The following is a 16,552-nucleotide window of genomic DNA, read 5'->3' as shown; positions in this document are numbered from 1 at the left end:
TTCTCTCTCTCTCTCTCTCTGTTTACAGCATGGGGGAGAAAGATGAGTAAAACCAAATATATGGAAATACCCTTAACGGGACTTTGGTAAAACAGAGTTATTTTATGGAGAAGGCAAACAACGCTGTGCTGAACAGCTGCAAGATATTTTCATACCACAGTTGCTTTCATTTCCCGCATTTACTTTACGACCAGAGGAACAACTAATTAGATTTTACTGCCTTAATTTTCTGCACTATTAGGCCTACATCAAGCCACGCGAAATGAAGCGTAGGCCTCCCATGTCTCAAAAAGAAAGCATACGTCCTACAAGACAGACGATTTAAATTTTAGTATAAAAAAATATTTTAAACTAATTCTAAAATTAGGTTACAATGTTGCAAAACTGTTCATGAGTGTTCAGCGATGAGATGAAAGTACACACGGACGTTTTCTGCAACCAGTTTTCTCTTGCGTGCGATTAAGGAAACAAACAAATAATAATTTCATTAGATTTGTATTATTTGTTTTTACATGTTTCAACATAATATATCCTGTAGTTGTAGAAAGCTTAGTACAGTATTGGGTAAAGTAATTTGTTTATATTACTATATCTCTTATATTACCACAACAACTATCGAATTACCACAACAAATTATAGATTTACGATTATATAAATTCAACTTGACTGACTGCCCTGTACATGGGATATTTATCTACAGCAATATGTAACTACCCTATTTAAAAATCTATAATAATATAATATAATTATAATAATATAATAAAAAACTGTTTTAATTTTTAATAAAAATAAACATAGTGGAGATTAAGTACAATTTACTTGCTGAAAATAATTCCACTTTAGTTAAATTTCTTTCTTCCTCATTTTTTTATTCATTTAGAAAGTCTGATATATAATAATACAATCTATCAAATCAGTTTAGCAGCACACAATTAAGTGTTATAGGCATGTTAGAACTAATAAACAAAATACTAAATATTTGTTTAATGAAATTTTATTTATATTGGCTCAATATGACATGAAAAGTCATGAAAATAGCTTACAAAGGCTGTGTAAAATAAAAGCATATTCACATTCATTTATATTAAAATCATTCTCTTATGGCTTCTTACAAACTAAGAATGCGTACCAAGAAAGGCTACAGTAGGCACCAGCATACATTGTCAAGTTGTAAAGTTTCCTGACTAACAGTAACCAAATTACAGAACTAAAGTTGACAAAACAGAGAAATGGCTTTTTATTAAAAACAGCAAATTTCACATTTTCACTACGGAAGACAGTTGAATGCAGACCTTTTCACCTTCTATTGTAGATTACTGACATCTGAACACCTTCCTTGGTCTGTATTCTCCTTACAAATTTTCTTGAATAACTTGGTTATGTTGAGCTTGTACACGTCCTGGGTCCTGCGGAGGGACTCTGCGAGGGACCTTTCGAAGGGCGTGGGATAGGTGTGGCCTGGGGACAAGAGGAGCAGGGGTGGAAATGACGTAGAGAGATTTGGGGTCACGGAACATCGTGGCACCCTGTGGTCGTCCTAGAACGAGGGGAGGCACTCCTAGCATCGATGCTCTCGCTCTCGACTCAGCCAAAGAGGAACTCATGCTGCCATGACGCCATGCAAAAGATCCATTTACTGTGAAGCAGAGAACGAATATAGGTGTATTGTTTTCTATGAATAATTCTTTTTATGATACAAGAGCCAAAAAAAACTATTCAAAAAGTGAGTTACTTGTCAAAGGTATTCGCTGAGCACTAGTAGCTTTCATTAGAGCAGCAGAAGCTGCTGCCATATCTTCCACCTCACAGTGTTTCAGACCTCCCGGTTCGGTCTGGACTGACTGTAGCAGACCGAGTTCTAGAGAGGGCCACAGCTTTCGGCTTTGCAGCGGCTGGGAATGTATATACTGCACGCAGGGCTTGGCTTTTGTAGACACCTGCTGATGCATCATAGTGCAGACGTTCTTCTGCCTGTAAGAAATATCTGCAATGGAGTCCAGCTGGACAGAGAAAGTAGGAACATTTTATATTAAGGCAGTTTACAATGTTGTCCAGTAAGAGAGATCTGCAGAACACAACATTTTTTTGAAGAATGTTTTAGCTGTTTTTGTGCTTACAATAAAAGTTAATGGGGTCAAAAACAACACCGGACCAGTGTTGTTACTGTTAACTAAATCCAAAACCATTATAACTGTGTTTGGTAATTGAAATAAAATATAATTATGAAAAACTTCAATGGAAAAAAAGAAAGAAATGAAAATCACAAATTTGAACTGAGAAAATAGTTTAAGTGGTTAAATGACCAAAACTAAAGCTGAAATAAAAACAAAATCTGATCAAAATTATAAAAGCACATTAAACTGAAGACAGAAAAGTACTTAAAAATACTAATAAACTCTGTATATAAATAATACTTAAAAAGCACTGCATTGAACTCTGCATTCATTCAACTGACAAAAAAAACATCTTTTGGGTTTTTAAAAAAGAACATGATACAGGTTTGAAACATAATAAGGGTTAGTTAATAATGACAACATTTTTTTTGGGGGTCGGGGGGTGTTTGCTCACATACTTTGTGATCGTGTCTGCAGTGTGAGGGAAAGCTGGTTTGTTCATGCGAGTGGTTGATCAGTTCAGTAAGATGATTGGCACTTTGAAGTAGCTGGCGCACTTGGTTCACCACACCCATGTTTAGCAGCAAAGTCTCTCGCTGGCGAAGTTCACTGACTCGCTCTGCCTCCTCTTCCTCTATTAGGTCAAGAGCAACAGGTGTCTCTCCCCTCAAGGTGGTCTGCTCTAGCATGGCTGGGAGCTAAAGAAACAGATCCCACCACATGGCATTCATTAGTTATTCATGAGTTCAAATATCGACACCAGGGTCCCTCTAGTGGTAGGTCAAAAGAACTGAATGTTTAGTCAACCAAGTCAACTTGCAATACACAATGCAAACAATTATTATATCAATGCAACATTAAAGAGAATGACTCACTGAATTTGGGTTTTGGTGCAGGGGCTGAGTTCTTCTTGGTTTTGCTCTTTCTCCTGCAGATTCTCCTTGAAGATCCTGCTTACGTGATCCCTTCTTTTCCCGTTCTTTCTGCTCCTGCTTCAGACGCAACTCCTGGAGCTGCTGCCTACAGCATGATACACACATTTTGAATAGATTTTTTTTTCTGCTGCTGTTGTTTGCAATTAGCTTGATGTATTTCTGCAAAACATCAAGCAGTGTTTGCACACCTGGCACACTCCTCCCTGGCTTTGGAGGCTGCAGTCTCCTGGAAGAGAGAGCCGCTGTGTTGAAAATACTTTTCATATTTCTCCCCTCCTGCCCGAGGGAAGATCCGCCGGAATCCACCCATATGTTTTGCTTCATATTTCTGCATCTGCTCCACACTAGCAGCCTGTGACTGACGGAGCTCCTCATTCCTTTTGAGGCAAACACACACAGAAGTTTATGTAAGATGTAGGTTAGTGCACAGTCATTATATAAATAGTAAGGAAGCCCGTTTCTGCCATGAAAAAAGCGTAATTGCGACTTTTTATATCACTACATTTATTTTGTGCATTTTTAAGTTTATACCTCAATTTTGTGTTAACATCTCACAGTGTAGATGTTTTTGTTTTTTTACCTCACAATTGTGGGTTTATAGATATAAACAATTATATAAGCAATTTGGACATTTTCTTGGAATTCTGAATGTGCACCTCACTATTCTGTCCCAAATCCCCCAAATTATGGATTTTGAGATACAGACAGATCCTTCCATACATGAAATTAGACACGTGAACTCAAAAAAACATCAGAATTACGAGATATAAAATTTCAATGAGGAAAAAAAGGTTTGAATTGCGAGATCCACCCATTCTCCAGATTCACTATAAGGTTGGATTACGAAATGTTACAAACTCTGCATTGAAAAAAAGTTCAGAATTGTGTTGTAAACTAGTAATTCTGAGAAGAAGAAAAAATCTGTAACTGAAATGAGCTTTCATAAACTAGTGCAGCTGTGGTTTTAGTGGTACCTGGCCTCTCTAGAGCGGTTTTGCTGGAGTCTCTCCTTTATCCGGCGCTTCTCCTCCTCTGTGATCTTCCTGCGGTCACAGGCTCCCAGGTTAATCAGCACCAGAGTGTCATACAGCAGGCTGTCTTTCACCTCCCGGTCCAAACGGGAGTCTGTGGTGAAGCTGGGGGAGTGGTTGACCTAAACACACAGTTTAAAAGGTTGCATACAGCTAGAATGGAAGAAATTCACATTACAACAAAAAGCCTCAAAAATTGTGATCTTAGCCTCAAATACAAAGCCTCAAAAGGAACCCGGCCAGACCTCAAGAAGCCAAGGTTTAAGTCGACGGTCCAGTAACACATCAAATCCCAAGATCTCAAAGCAGGCACTTCCAGATGCATGATTGGGGAAGCATGTGTGGTAATTGTGTTTGAGAATGGGGTGGGCTGATATTAGTGTCTTAATGATGACATCCTCAATGTCTGTCCACATCTTCTCAGTATCACAGCTCATGGCTTCCATGTGCTTCTTGAAGCTGGAGAGTTTCCTATGAGGAGGTGATTTAAAAAAAAAAAAAAAAAAAAAAAAAAACTTTTTCTGTGCTGTTTTAAAGAAAAATAGCTGAAAATCATAATCAGCGAAGACATATAGATTACCGTTTGCTGCCCGTATCTTCATCACGTACAAAGTTTTCACTATGCTTGTTGATGGCATAGTTTGTTAAGTGCATGCAAACATCCTCCTGCAGAGTTGCATGACAAAATAATCAAATGAACCACTGGTCTGAAGTCAATATTTCACGACAATCAATTTTCGTATTAAACAATATTAATTATTACTAAAACGCAACTTTCGCAAGTTCATACATTTACTGTTTTTAGAGCCCCTCACCATATTGCTGCCCGTGGGCTCAGTATATTGAGTGGTGCAGAAACGGACCAGTCCTTCATTGTACATGAAGATACGGAAGGGGTCGCAGCTGGTCACTAATACATAAATGCGCAGGTCAAACTTGAACCCATCGATGATGAACGGCTGCAGAAACAAAGATGGATTCAAATAAAAGAAATGAATTGAAACATGTTATCTTTGATTATTTTGTATTTATTTTGAATCTGTGACACCAGTGCTTCCTGTTGTAGCTGTCATGGCTTTCTGAATATTACGTTACCTTAGATACATACACCTGGCAAATCATGTCTTCTCCTGGCCGAATATCTTTATTGGACTTGGTAAGATAGATACCACGACCTTGGCAACCTGAGTCTGGCTTGCAGATATACGTTTTGTGCTTTTTGGCTCTTGTGTAGGCTTGGAAGTCACTATAACTAAAGGACAATGAAAAGATTAAAATGTTCTGTTTCAGCTCATTGAAAGATTGTAACGAGATTGTCTGACTGAAGTTGAATCGACTCACTCTGCGGGGAGGCACCATGTGCGAGGAAAGATGTTGTACTCCTTCGGGAAGAGTTTCAGCATTCGGTTCATATTGCGCGCGAGTAAGTCCTTCCTGCAGATTTCATTCATGCCAGGAAAATGGTTGATTTTCTGTGAGGGGGAAATTGAAGCATCTTGTTAACCAAGGGGGAGCGAGTGAAACTGAACAGGACACTAAACAAGAGAAGAATGACTTCAGCAGCAAACACCTGGTAACGTTTCATATCCATGACCCTGTCTAATGAGACAGAGCAGTCGGTCCAAAACAGGGTCCAGTCTTCTCCTTCGGCAGCTTCTCGTAGCCCGTATCTGTTAGCAGCACGACGCACTAAAAAAAAAAAAACACACACACACACACACACAATTGCATTAACAATGTTAAGTAAAAGCTTTAATATTACAGTTAATTTTGAGACAATATCCACAAATGTTTGGAGTTTAAAATCACAGAGCAAAAACATACCACTCTCATATTTACAGTTGGTGAGATTTATCCACAGTCATCTGAAAAAGAGGAAGAGGACAAAGAGACAGACCTGTGCAGTGTTCTAAAAGCTCTCTTGTTATCCTCTATAATGTAGTTTTGTTAAATGGCAACAATTCAATTTATCTAACCAATGTTTTTTTGTGTATTTATTAATCTACTTATTAATCCGACAACATTTTTACTTTATTAATGTAAATGTATTTATTAAACTGCTACTGTTCATTGTCAATATGTTTTTTCATTACACATTGTTGATTGACTAATTCATTCATTCATTCCGAGTCGCGGTCCTTATACTTTATTCAGCTTGAATGTAAAAAATGTTGAAATGAACATTAAGCTATATTAATAAATGTTGTAAAAGTGTTGTTCATTATTAGTTTGTGATAATTATTGTATTAACTAATGTTAACGAACTGAGCCTTATTGTGGACATTACAGAAATATTTGATTATTTAACTGTTCAAAAGTTGTTTCCCCCAAAGAAATAATTCATTTTATTCACCGAGAATACATTAAATGGATCAAAAATAACAGTAAAGATTATGAATATATAATGAACTACAACCCGAATTCCGGAAAAGTTGGGACGTTTTTTAAATTTTAATAAAATGAAAACTAAAAGACTTTCAAATCACATGAGCCAATATTTTATTCGCAATAGAACATAGATAACATAGCAAATGTTTAAACTGAGAAATTTTACAATTTTATGCACAAAATGAGCTCATTTGAATTTTGATTTCTGCTACAGGTCTCAAAATAGTTGGGACGGGGCATGTTTACCATGGTGTAGCATCTCCTTTTCTTTTCAAAACAGTTTGAAGACGTCTGGGCATTGAGGCTATGAGTTGCTGGAGTTTTGCTGTTGGAATTTGGTCCCATTCTTGCCTTATATAGATTTCCAGCTGCTGAAGAGTTCGTGGTCGTCTTTGACGTATTTTTCGTTTAATGATGCGCCAAATGTTCTCTATAGGTGAAAGATCTGGACTGCAGGCAGGCCAGGTTAGCACCCGGACTCTTCTACGACGAAGCCATGCTGTTGTTATAGCTGCAGTATGTGGTTTTGCATTGTCCTGCTGAAAAAAAACAAGGCCTTCCCTGAAATAGACGTTGTTTGGAGGGAAGCATATGTTGCTCTAAAACCTTTATATACCTTTCAGCATTCACAGAGCCTTCCAAAACATGCAAGCTGCCCATACCGTATGCACTTATGCACCCCCATACCATCAGAGATGCTGGCTTTTGAACTGAACGCTGATAACATGCTGGAAGGTCTCCCTCCTCTTTAGCCCGGAGGACACGGCGTCCGTGATTTCCAACAAGAATGTCAAATTTGGACTCATCTGACCATAAAACACTATTCCACTTTGAAATAGTCCATTTTAAATGAGCCTTGGCCCACAGGACACGACGTCGCTTCTGGACCATGTTCACATATGGCTTCCTTTTTGCATGATAGAGCTTTAGTTGGCATCTGCTGATGGCACGGCGGATTGTGTTTACCGACAGTGGTTTCTGAAAGTATTCCTGGGCCCATTTAGTAATGTCATTGACACAATCATGGCGATGAGTGATGCAGTGTCGTCTGAGAGCCCGAAGACCACGGGCATCCAATAAAGGTCTCCCACCTTGTCCCTTACACACAGAGATTTCTCCAGTTTCTCTGAATCTTTTGATGATGTTATGCACTGTAGATGATGAGATTTGCAAAGCCTTTGCAATTTGACGTTGAGGAACATTGTTTTTAAAGTTTTCCACAATTTTTTTAATGCAGTCTTTCACAGATTGGAGAGCCTCTGCCCATCTTTACTTCTCAGAGACTCTGCTTCTCTAAGACAAAGCTTTTATAGCTAATCATGTTACAGACCTGATATCAATTAACTTAATTAATCACTAGATGTTCTCCCAGCTGAATCTTTTCAAAACTGCTTGCTTTTTTAGCCATTTGTTGCCCCCGTGCCAACTTTTTTGAGACCTGTAGCAGGCATTAAATTTTAAATGAGCTAATTAAGTGGATAAAAGTGTAAAATTTCTCAGTTTAAACATTTGCTATGTTATCCATGTTCTATTGTGAATAAAATATTGGCTCATGTGATTTGAAATTCCTTTAGTTTTCATTTTATTAAAATTTAAAAAACGTCCCAACTTTTCCGGAATTCGGGTTGTACTAAAGGAATTAAATTTCAGATAATTAAATGCAATTTTCATGAAAACAAAAAAATCACGTATCTCAGTAAAAAAAAAACATTTACAATAATAAGAAATGTTTCTTGAATACCAAATCAGCATATTATAATTATTTCTGAAGGATCATGTGACTAGCTGCTGAAAATTCAGATTTACTATCAAAGGAATAAATTTTTTAAATATACTGAAATAAACATTTTTTAAACTGTAATATTCCACAGTATTACTATTTTTACTGTATTTTTGATCAAATAAATGCAACCTTAATAAGCACAAGAGACAGATTTCAAAAATACTAATAATAAAATTTTTTTACAGCCCACAAACTTTTGCATGGTAGTGTATATGAACACCATAACATAGAAACGGCTTACTTCTTCTTTCTCTTTTTCTTCTTGTTCGCTGCAAGCAGAGGAACTGGTGTGCTACAGGGCTCTGGATGAGAGTCACTTCCCCAGCCTTCTCCCTCCACCCCTGGGTCAGGCTCACACCTGCGTGTTTCACTCACTGAGTGCTCCGCCGGTGTCCCCATTCTGAGAACAAACATAAAAGTTTGATGAGGACTGAGCGAGGGCTGAGAAACTTCTAGATTTAGCAAAACACCTATTTAAGAAATTACGAGCTGAAAGATCTAATATTGCTACGCGATGTCACATCAATTAATTTGAAACTCAGTCAGCTCTATCTGTAGTCTGCACATGTAAAGGGCATGTTTCTATCCCTATTTCTCTCCACAGATGAGTACCCACCTGTCAATAAAAAGATTGTGGTTTTGTCACTTAATACTTCAACTAACCCATACTTTTAGTATTTAACCATTTCAATGGGTCAAATAATTTTATATCATTTATAAGGAACACCACGGACATGCATCTTTCACAAACAACATCACTGAGGTCCAAATCAAGTTAGAAGAGAGACTCTTGAGAGACCTTCATGAAGTAACTGTGTTCTGATCTAGTGAACTGGATCATCCTGACCATGACCTCTTGGCCTTGAGCTCAAATGAAATGGAACCATTTCACTGTGAACCATTAAAGATTACAAGAAAAATCCATAATGATGACTTTCTGACAGCCCTGATCAAATGTAACATTTAAAAAAAAATGCACACATTTTATAACTGATTCACCACTTACAGTAACCTGTGATCTCTTCAGAAGGAGGGCAGCAGCGCTGGCAGTCAGATCACAAAATTCTCCTGTCCACTTAGCTTTATCTGTCCAGTGGAAGGCTATCATCCTCCCCACAGCGAGCTGTCGTCTGGGTTCTGGCACGTAATACCTGACAAAAAGGAACAAATTCGCCTCTTCTGTGATAGACCAACCTGGATATACTTACATACTGACATGCTGAAACCTCAAGATCAAGTGACCTATTAGAAACACAGGAGACCTAAACCTGATACATCAACATGAAAATGAAGGCCAGGAGGCAAGCAAGAATCAGAGAAGAAAGACAATCCCTACTTGTCAAACTTGACGAGAAAAGTGGCTGGTTTGTGCAACAAACAAGCATATATATATATATATATATCTATATCTATATATATATATATATATATATATATATATATATATATATAGATATATATATATATATATATATATATATATATATAAAGAAGTAACACTACATTGGGATCTGCAACAATGTAATAAGATGTTATAACATTTTCTTAAATAGATCAAAATTCTCAATCATTAAAAACAAAGTAGCTAAGATAAAAAACGTGAATTATCAGATGAATAACAGAGAGCAGAAAACAAACACTTTTTCTTTCAGAGTCCACCGTGAAATATACTGTGACATTGAAGTAACACTCACATAGTAATTATAGTGTAACTAAGGCACTTTAAAACAAATTATAGATATTTTTGGAACATGTTTTATTATTTGAATAATTGTCTGACTACTTATAACGGTTTTTTTAGCTACCTTTTGCCGTGTTGAAATCCAGTCTAAACCAAAATAATGGCGCACTTGATTCCCTGTCGTTGCCAGTCAGTTCACGACTTTCCCTGTTCAATTGCCATGGCAACAGAACGCGTTTCAAAAGCAGGTTAGCCAGCTAGCTGGCTAATATCCTTAAATAAATCCAGCGAATAAGCTTAATGTGTTCAGTATAATTAATGTGCACACCTGTTGCGGTCCTTGTCAAAAATAGCAGGGGTTTCAGCGGGGGGTAGGATCACGGATTTCCACGGCCGATGAGGAGGAAGTGTCAGCGGATTTTCTCATGCTTACAATGTTGCCAAGTGCTCTGAAAACGAAATGTGAGCACGAGGTCAGGGACACAGAGCCGTCCAATCTCACCTCAAGCTCGCAAATGCTTGATCTCTATTGATTCTTACTCCGATAATACCTGTTTTTTTTATCACCAATCATGTGCTAGTCTTGTTGATTATGAATGAACCGTTACCATATAAACGTATAAAAGATAAATTTTTAAGGTTTGAATAGGAACCTGATAGGAACTAGTAGGCAAATTGGCTTGCGGGACGTTAACTCAATCGACCAAGATAATTCTGCATTTTTACAATCACAAGGGACACAAACAGTTTTACATGTATTATAAAAGAGTCATTCAGTGTTGATAAAGAAATTCATGCTTCAAGTAATTTTAAATTTGAAAAAGTACGAAAACATGGGTGTATTTTTGGTCTTTTTATTCAACTTACATTTTGTTTCAGTCTTTCAAGTAAAACAATGTGGAATTACAAGGGAACATAAGGAATGTAACAAATTAGAATAGAGACAAATCAAAATGAAAATAAGACCATCACCATATTCTACTAAATATACCCCCGCCCCCCACCCCCTTCTGTCCAAATAGGGCAAAGAAAGCTATCTTACAACTTACTTGACTGCCAATGTTCAGCAAAAAAATAAGATATTTCTCTTAAGAAGTTCTTTCAGGTGCTGCCTACCCACTCAGCATCGGTCCAGTCACAAAAAGGACCAATACTCCAGGAATAAAAATAGCCGACAGTAGCAAATTTCACTGGAGATTTCAGTTTTGGTTGCACATAAACAGAAACGGTGTTGTTACAATGAAGGGTGGAAGAGCTTGTTACACTCAAAGCACTACAGATGACCAAACTTCTATACTTTAACATGGACCCTTGTATGGATCAACAGGCACTCTCATTTTATCAAACTCATTTAGATTCTGTTTGTGAATACAATTTAATGTGTAAAGATGATCATAATGACTAACACTTTGGGAAAGAGGAAAAATAGCAAGTTGTTTTCTCCCATTTCTGTACTGCTATAAAGCAAATGACAAGCAAATTTCAAGATTCATCACAAGCTCAAATGATACACTTACTTTAGAGCTTACAAAATGCAGTGAGGTACCAGTAAAGATGTACTGAAAAGTCAATGTTCTGTAGAAGAAGAAAAAAAAAACCTAAACCACAATGCAAACCTCCAATGTCTGGGACATTTCAGATGTGCAAATGGGGAAAAGCAGGCAGAAGCAGAATTTAAAAGTAATGGACTGAAACATTACACAAGACAGGTGATCTAAGCAAATAGTAACTCCAGCATAGTTCAGAGAGAAAAGAAAAAAAAAAAAGACCTGCCCTCTTCACCATACCCTGGAAGATGTAGACGATATTTTCATAATTTAAATCAACTGACTTGAAACAAACAATAGTCAAAACAGCTGACAAACATTATCCAGAATGCAGCATTCTAAAAACTTTACAATTGTACAATCCCCACTAAATAATTTCAATGAAGCATTAATGAATTTCTTTCTCATCAATACCATTTGCAGCACTAGTAAACTCTGTAAAAAGTGTACAATCTATGCAACCAATCTTTTAACACACACTTCACATAGTATTTCCAGTCTTTCAGTCTTTATGATTACAGTACATAGTGTGAACAAATAATAAATCTTGCCTCTTGCCCAACTACTTTGAAGTTCCAAAGTCTTTGTGGAAGGGTATAATATTTTCCAAATTATTAGAGCATTTTTAAATAGGTGACCAAATCTTCATCATTTTCCTGCATCTATAGAACCGTTCCACATTATAAATGGCTTGACTTAAGATAGCTGAGAGGGCAAAGGCGAGGTCAGATCTAATCACAATGTGCAACAGATCTCTCTTCTCTCGTCTTCTCTCATTCAGCTAAACCATGGCCTTTAAATATAACTGATCCACTTTCCTCCAAAAAAAAAAAAAAAAAAAAAATCTACATTTGCTCCTCGCTGAAGTTGTTGTCTCACTCCATGTTGAAACCTAAAGATAACTTCACGTCTTGGAGTGCCGGTTTTGGGTGGATGAAGAACGTGTGTTGCTAGCTGGAGTACGTGCCTGAACGGCTGCCAATGCAGCTACACTCCTAAGAACCCTGTCTGGAGTCCCGTCGCTGGATCCAGCACTCAGTTCAGTTTTGTCCTGCTTCTGGGATCTCTTTTCTTTCCTGCTCTCCCTGCCTCCGCCTCCATCACACTTACGCCGAATACTTTTGCCTCTCTCTGTATCACTACCAGAGGATGCTGCCCTGGAATGAGAGCGGGTTGGCTCTGTACTCTGCGAGCTCAAACTGTGTGTGCGCTGGCTGCTGTTGCTGCTACTCCGACTTCTACTGCTACCTGCTCCTCTTTCGCTGCTTATACTACTGCAGACACTATGACCTCCTGAAGACCTGGTCTCTCGGTTTTCATCTTCACCTTCTTCCTTCTGATCAGATGCCTTTTTCTTTTCTTCTTTTTTAATTCTTTCTGTTTCCAAAGGGGGAACAAGGCTGCCCGGTCGCTGCCGAGTTGATCGAGCAGAAGAAGAGGACTGTGGTGATTCAGTTGCCTGAATGGGGGTTTGCCTGCCACTCCCTGCTTTGCTGTTAGACATCTTGGGAGAGTCCCGTCCTGTTTTCCCCTTGGGATTACTGCTTTTTTCAGAGGACAGCGGTTTGCTTTGTTTGGCTGCTGTCTTACTTCTGGGACTGGGTGTGTCTGGTCCTCTTCCTCTCATTGCCAAGAGCTTGGCGGCAGCATTAAGGGCTGAGCAGCGTTTGCCTAGTACCTCAGGTTCAGGGGAGGCTACAGTATTGGGTTGTGGGCCTGCAGATTTCCGGGTTACTCTTGAACACGTTTCTCCACTGGACTCTCCTTCTGTGGTATTATTGGTGGTTTTACCCTTCTTGTCTGACCTCCCCATTTCCCTCTTGCTGCTCTCGTCATTTTTAGCAATCATGCCATCTTTCTCCAACTTCTTTTGAGCTGATCTTGTCAAACATCTTGTTATGCTATTAGAGTCCTCAGAGTCTGAAGATGAGGAAGAGTTGGACTGGTGTTTTCTGTCAGACTCTTCTTCAGTTATCTCTTTTTCAGACTTTATATCTTCCCGTTTCCTTTTTGCAGGCCTCCTACTCTCTCCAGCCTTTTTGGACCGAGATGATCTTGTACCACAGGAGGATACAGAAGATGGGGAAGAGGAACGGACTGACTCCTGGCTGCTTTGCCTACTGATGCTTCGTTTCTTGGCAGAAGTTCTGGTCTCTCTCTCCTCTTTTGACTCCCCTTCTGATGGCTTATCAGGGCCATCACTCTTAGGGTCATCATGGTACTCGATATGTGAATTTGATGAGGCAACTCCTGAGGCTCCAGGTTTCTGTTCCTTTGGCAAACTATCCAATTTCCTTCTCTTTAGCTGAAATAAGATGCTGTCTTTTTCTCTCACATTATCCTCAGCAAGACTGTCTATTTCCATTTTCTCTGTATCCTCAGTCACAACCTCCTCCTTGGGTGAATGTTGGCCTCCATGATTATCAGGCATGGTCTCCACTGGCATGTTTTTGGACTGAGAAGAATCTACATCTGTACTGGATGTGGAAAAATAATGTTTTGTTATCTGATCAGTGGTGGACGGAGATTGTAAAGACACTGAGGACATTTTGTGAGATACATGAGCTGAATATATGGCTGCTTCGATGTCTGTAGTTTGAGTTTGTGAGGGACGAACAGAAGTTTGATCAGACGTTGGTGTGGATTGTTGGACTGTTAACACAGTCAGTGTCACTGAAGGTTCTGTTACCTCCGATTTAGATGATGATTCTTGCTTTATCCCAGAAGTCAAAGCAGGTGAAGGAGAAGGCTGGGTGGACGACTGATGAATGGGAGAAGGAGATGCAGCTATATTGCACATGTGTTCTAAAGAGGTTTGTGGAGAGTCTTCGGTTGTAATGGTTCTTTTTAAGGGTTGTGAAGTGACTTGACTTGATTGAGTTAATGTATTGGGGTACTGCAACTGATCTTTTTCTGTGAGTGAATCTTCCTTGGTTTCTACAGCAGTCACCAAGACATTTGAAGGTTCTGTAGATGGTGTAATTTCACTGGTCTCTAAAAGTACAGGTGTATAGGCAAGTTCCTCTTTATGGATGGAGACATTACATATAGGAGGCTCTCTGATAGGACTTGGTGGATGTAGTGTAGGGGAATAAGCTGTACAAGTCTGAGAGATTGCTGCTGCAGAAGTGTTGTGTGATAAAGTTTCAAGTGTATTGGTGTTAGAGTCACTGCATGCAATTAGGGGGTTCAGAATGGTGTGAGTTTTAACATGTGAGTCACCAAGTTCTGATGTAGACAATGACATATTTTGAGAGTCTGTATGCATAGAGGACAGTAAAACAGATGTAGTTTTTTGATTGGTTTCAGAATCTGGTTTAGGAGATGACGATACTTCAGCAGCATTTGAGAGTGAAGTGGGGTTGAGTGGAGAGCTTATTGGTGAAGTGTTACTGACAGCAGGCAAAGTCTCAGGCATAACATTGGACCTTGACAAATTAGGTTCATGGGAGGAAGGAGCACATGTAGAAGGAGAAGATGGGGATGAGCTTGTAGTTGTGGTAGAATCTTTACGGGGACGACCTCTTTTCCGTTTTGGTGTATAAGAGAGACTCCGCTCAATATTAGTTTTCTGGGTTACTGGCGTCTTGTCTTCTGGCAGCTCTAGTGCACGTGGAGGTGTTTTAGGCAGTCTGCCCCTTTTGCGCTTCATTGAGTCATTTGGAGCAGCACTATCCTTGTCTGAATTTAATTCTGGTTTCTTTGGTGATAAAGCAGATTTCCGATCCCCCCCTCTACCTCGTCCTACAAATTGCTCTCCTAACTGTGCAGCCATTCGAGACTCTGTCTTAAGCCTTCGGCGTACTGGTAAGTTTCGTAGGACAGGCATATCTGGAGAATGGTGTGTTGGGGAACAGGGGGGGTGCCCTCTCCCTGGGCTACTATGTAATGAAGATGAGGCCTGATCCTGCTCTTGTGTTGGTGGTGGTGGGGAAGAAGCTAAGGATGTGGGCACTGATTTGGGAAGAGAGTCCTTAAGAGTTTGACTTCCTCCATCAGACAGTTGAGAGCCTGTGTCAGGAACTGGCTCGGCGTGTTCAGTTTCCTCTGATGAACCCTCAGTGTGCGCTCCTCCACTTCCACTCAAGCCCCTCCATCTCCGTTTGGGCTCTTTCTCCTCCACCACTGTGACCAGACGACCTGGAAGCTTTCGAAGGACCTTGGCTGATGGAGAATCCTCAGGAAGTCCTTTGAGGATTTCCCTTTCAGCTGACTGCCGCTTTCGTGGTGAGCGAGAGTTAGGTGATGCCAGAGTAGGAGAAAGAGGGAGCTGACCATCCTGTTCAGAGTGATTTTCATGAGAACAGATGAAGTCTGATGACACAGAGGTTCTCCTGTCTCTACTACACTGTATAATTTCAGACAGTGCCTCTCCCCCTTGCTCGTCATTGTCCTCTCTGCATGCAGTAGAGGAGGAGGACTGATGGCCACTAGAGTTTTTGTCCATTGTAGGAGATGCAGCAGCTGAAGGCACAGAGCTTGATGGGGAGATGGGCTGATGGTGAGGGGATGGCACATATCTAATTTTTGGGTCTGAACCCTGCATAACAGGGGACACAGTTTTTGAATCTGAGAGCTGCAGGTTGGTTTGAACTGTCTGGTTTTCTGATGATGTGAGGGACACAGATTCTTTGGTTGTCCCTTGCACTTTTGGACCACTGCAAAGTTTCTCAGGCACTTCTCTGTTTTGGGGCGACTTTTGCGCTGACCCAGGGATTTGGCCCATACTGCGTTCAGAGTTCATCCATGCCCCCCGCCTGCCTCTCTCTGGGGATCGCTGGGTTAGGGATATTTCATCAGCAGGTGTCCCTCTGAGCCTGCCACTGACCCTTGTAGAAGGAGCACCTTTCTCTTTGTGTTTGCGAGGGCGACGGTTTGGAGTAGGTTCCTCAGTATTGGGAGGTATGGAATCCTCTTTGTCACTGTCGGATGACTGATGCAGTTTCAAACCTTCTTCCTTTGCCTGATCCAATCCTTTCCTTGCAGCCTCAACCTGCTCCTGTAAAGTCATAGGTGATGTTGTGGGTATAACTGCTAAAGGTTTATTCTACCAGAAAATAATCAAAGCTTGGT

General features: G+C 39.7%; 2 protein-coding genes across 8 annotated transcripts in view; both read right to left on the bottom strand.

The window, feature by feature from the left end:
- Positions 1–978: 978 nt before the first annotated feature.
- Positions 979–10,436, bottom strand: ttll6 (tubulin tyrosine ligase-like family, member 6). 2 transcript variants are annotated; one of them, XM_059532359.1, is made up of 16 exons: positions 10,261–10,436; positions 9,258–9,402; positions 8,493–8,651; positions 5,905–5,942; positions 5,651–5,769; positions 5,422–5,552; positions 5,176–5,332; positions 4,896–5,039; positions 4,661–4,746; positions 4,326–4,551; positions 4,024–4,202; positions 3,238–3,426; positions 2,990–3,134; positions 2,573–2,812; positions 1,733–2,000; positions 979–1,636 (listed from the first exon to the last, which is right to left on the bottom strand). In XM_059532359.1, exons 3-16 carry the CDS (start codon positions 8,648–8,650, stop codon positions 1,353–1,355), a joined length of 2,364 nt encoding a protein of 787 aa, XP_059388342.1. In that variant the 5' UTR covers position 8,651; positions 9,258–9,402; positions 10,261–10,436; the 3' UTR covers positions 979–1,352. The 2 variants fall into 2 exon arrangements, with proteins under 2 accessions (XP_059388342.1, XP_059388343.1); XM_059532360.1 differs by lacking the exons at positions 9,258–9,402; positions 10,261–10,436 and having other exon boundaries at positions 5,905–5,945; positions 8,493–8,618.
- Positions 10,437–10,770: 334 nt separating this feature from the next.
- The window catches only part of LOC132122281 (helicase SRCAP-like), a 30,650-nt gene continuing 24,868 nt past the window's right edge, over positions 10,771–16,552 (bottom strand). For all 6 annotated transcript variants that reach the window (XM_059532353.1, XM_059532358.1, XM_059532356.1 and 3 more), the window contains one exon: positions 10,771–16,478. In XM_059532353.1, the coding sequence (XP_059388336.1) occupies positions 12,384–16,478 (4,095 nt within the window). In that variant the 3' untranslated portion in view covers positions 10,771–12,383. The remainder of the gene's footprint in view (positions 16,479–16,552) is intronic.

Source organism: Carassius carassius, chromosome 40 (genome assembly GCF_963082965.1).
Source record: "Carassius carassius chromosome 40, fCarCar2.1, whole genome shotgun sequence".
Classification (NCBI taxonomy): Eukaryota; Metazoa; Chordata; class Actinopteri; order Cypriniformes; family Cyprinidae; genus Carassius; species Carassius carassius.
The sequence above is the reverse complement of the archived record's forward strand: the minus strand, read 5'-3'. Positions and strand labels throughout refer to the sequence as shown.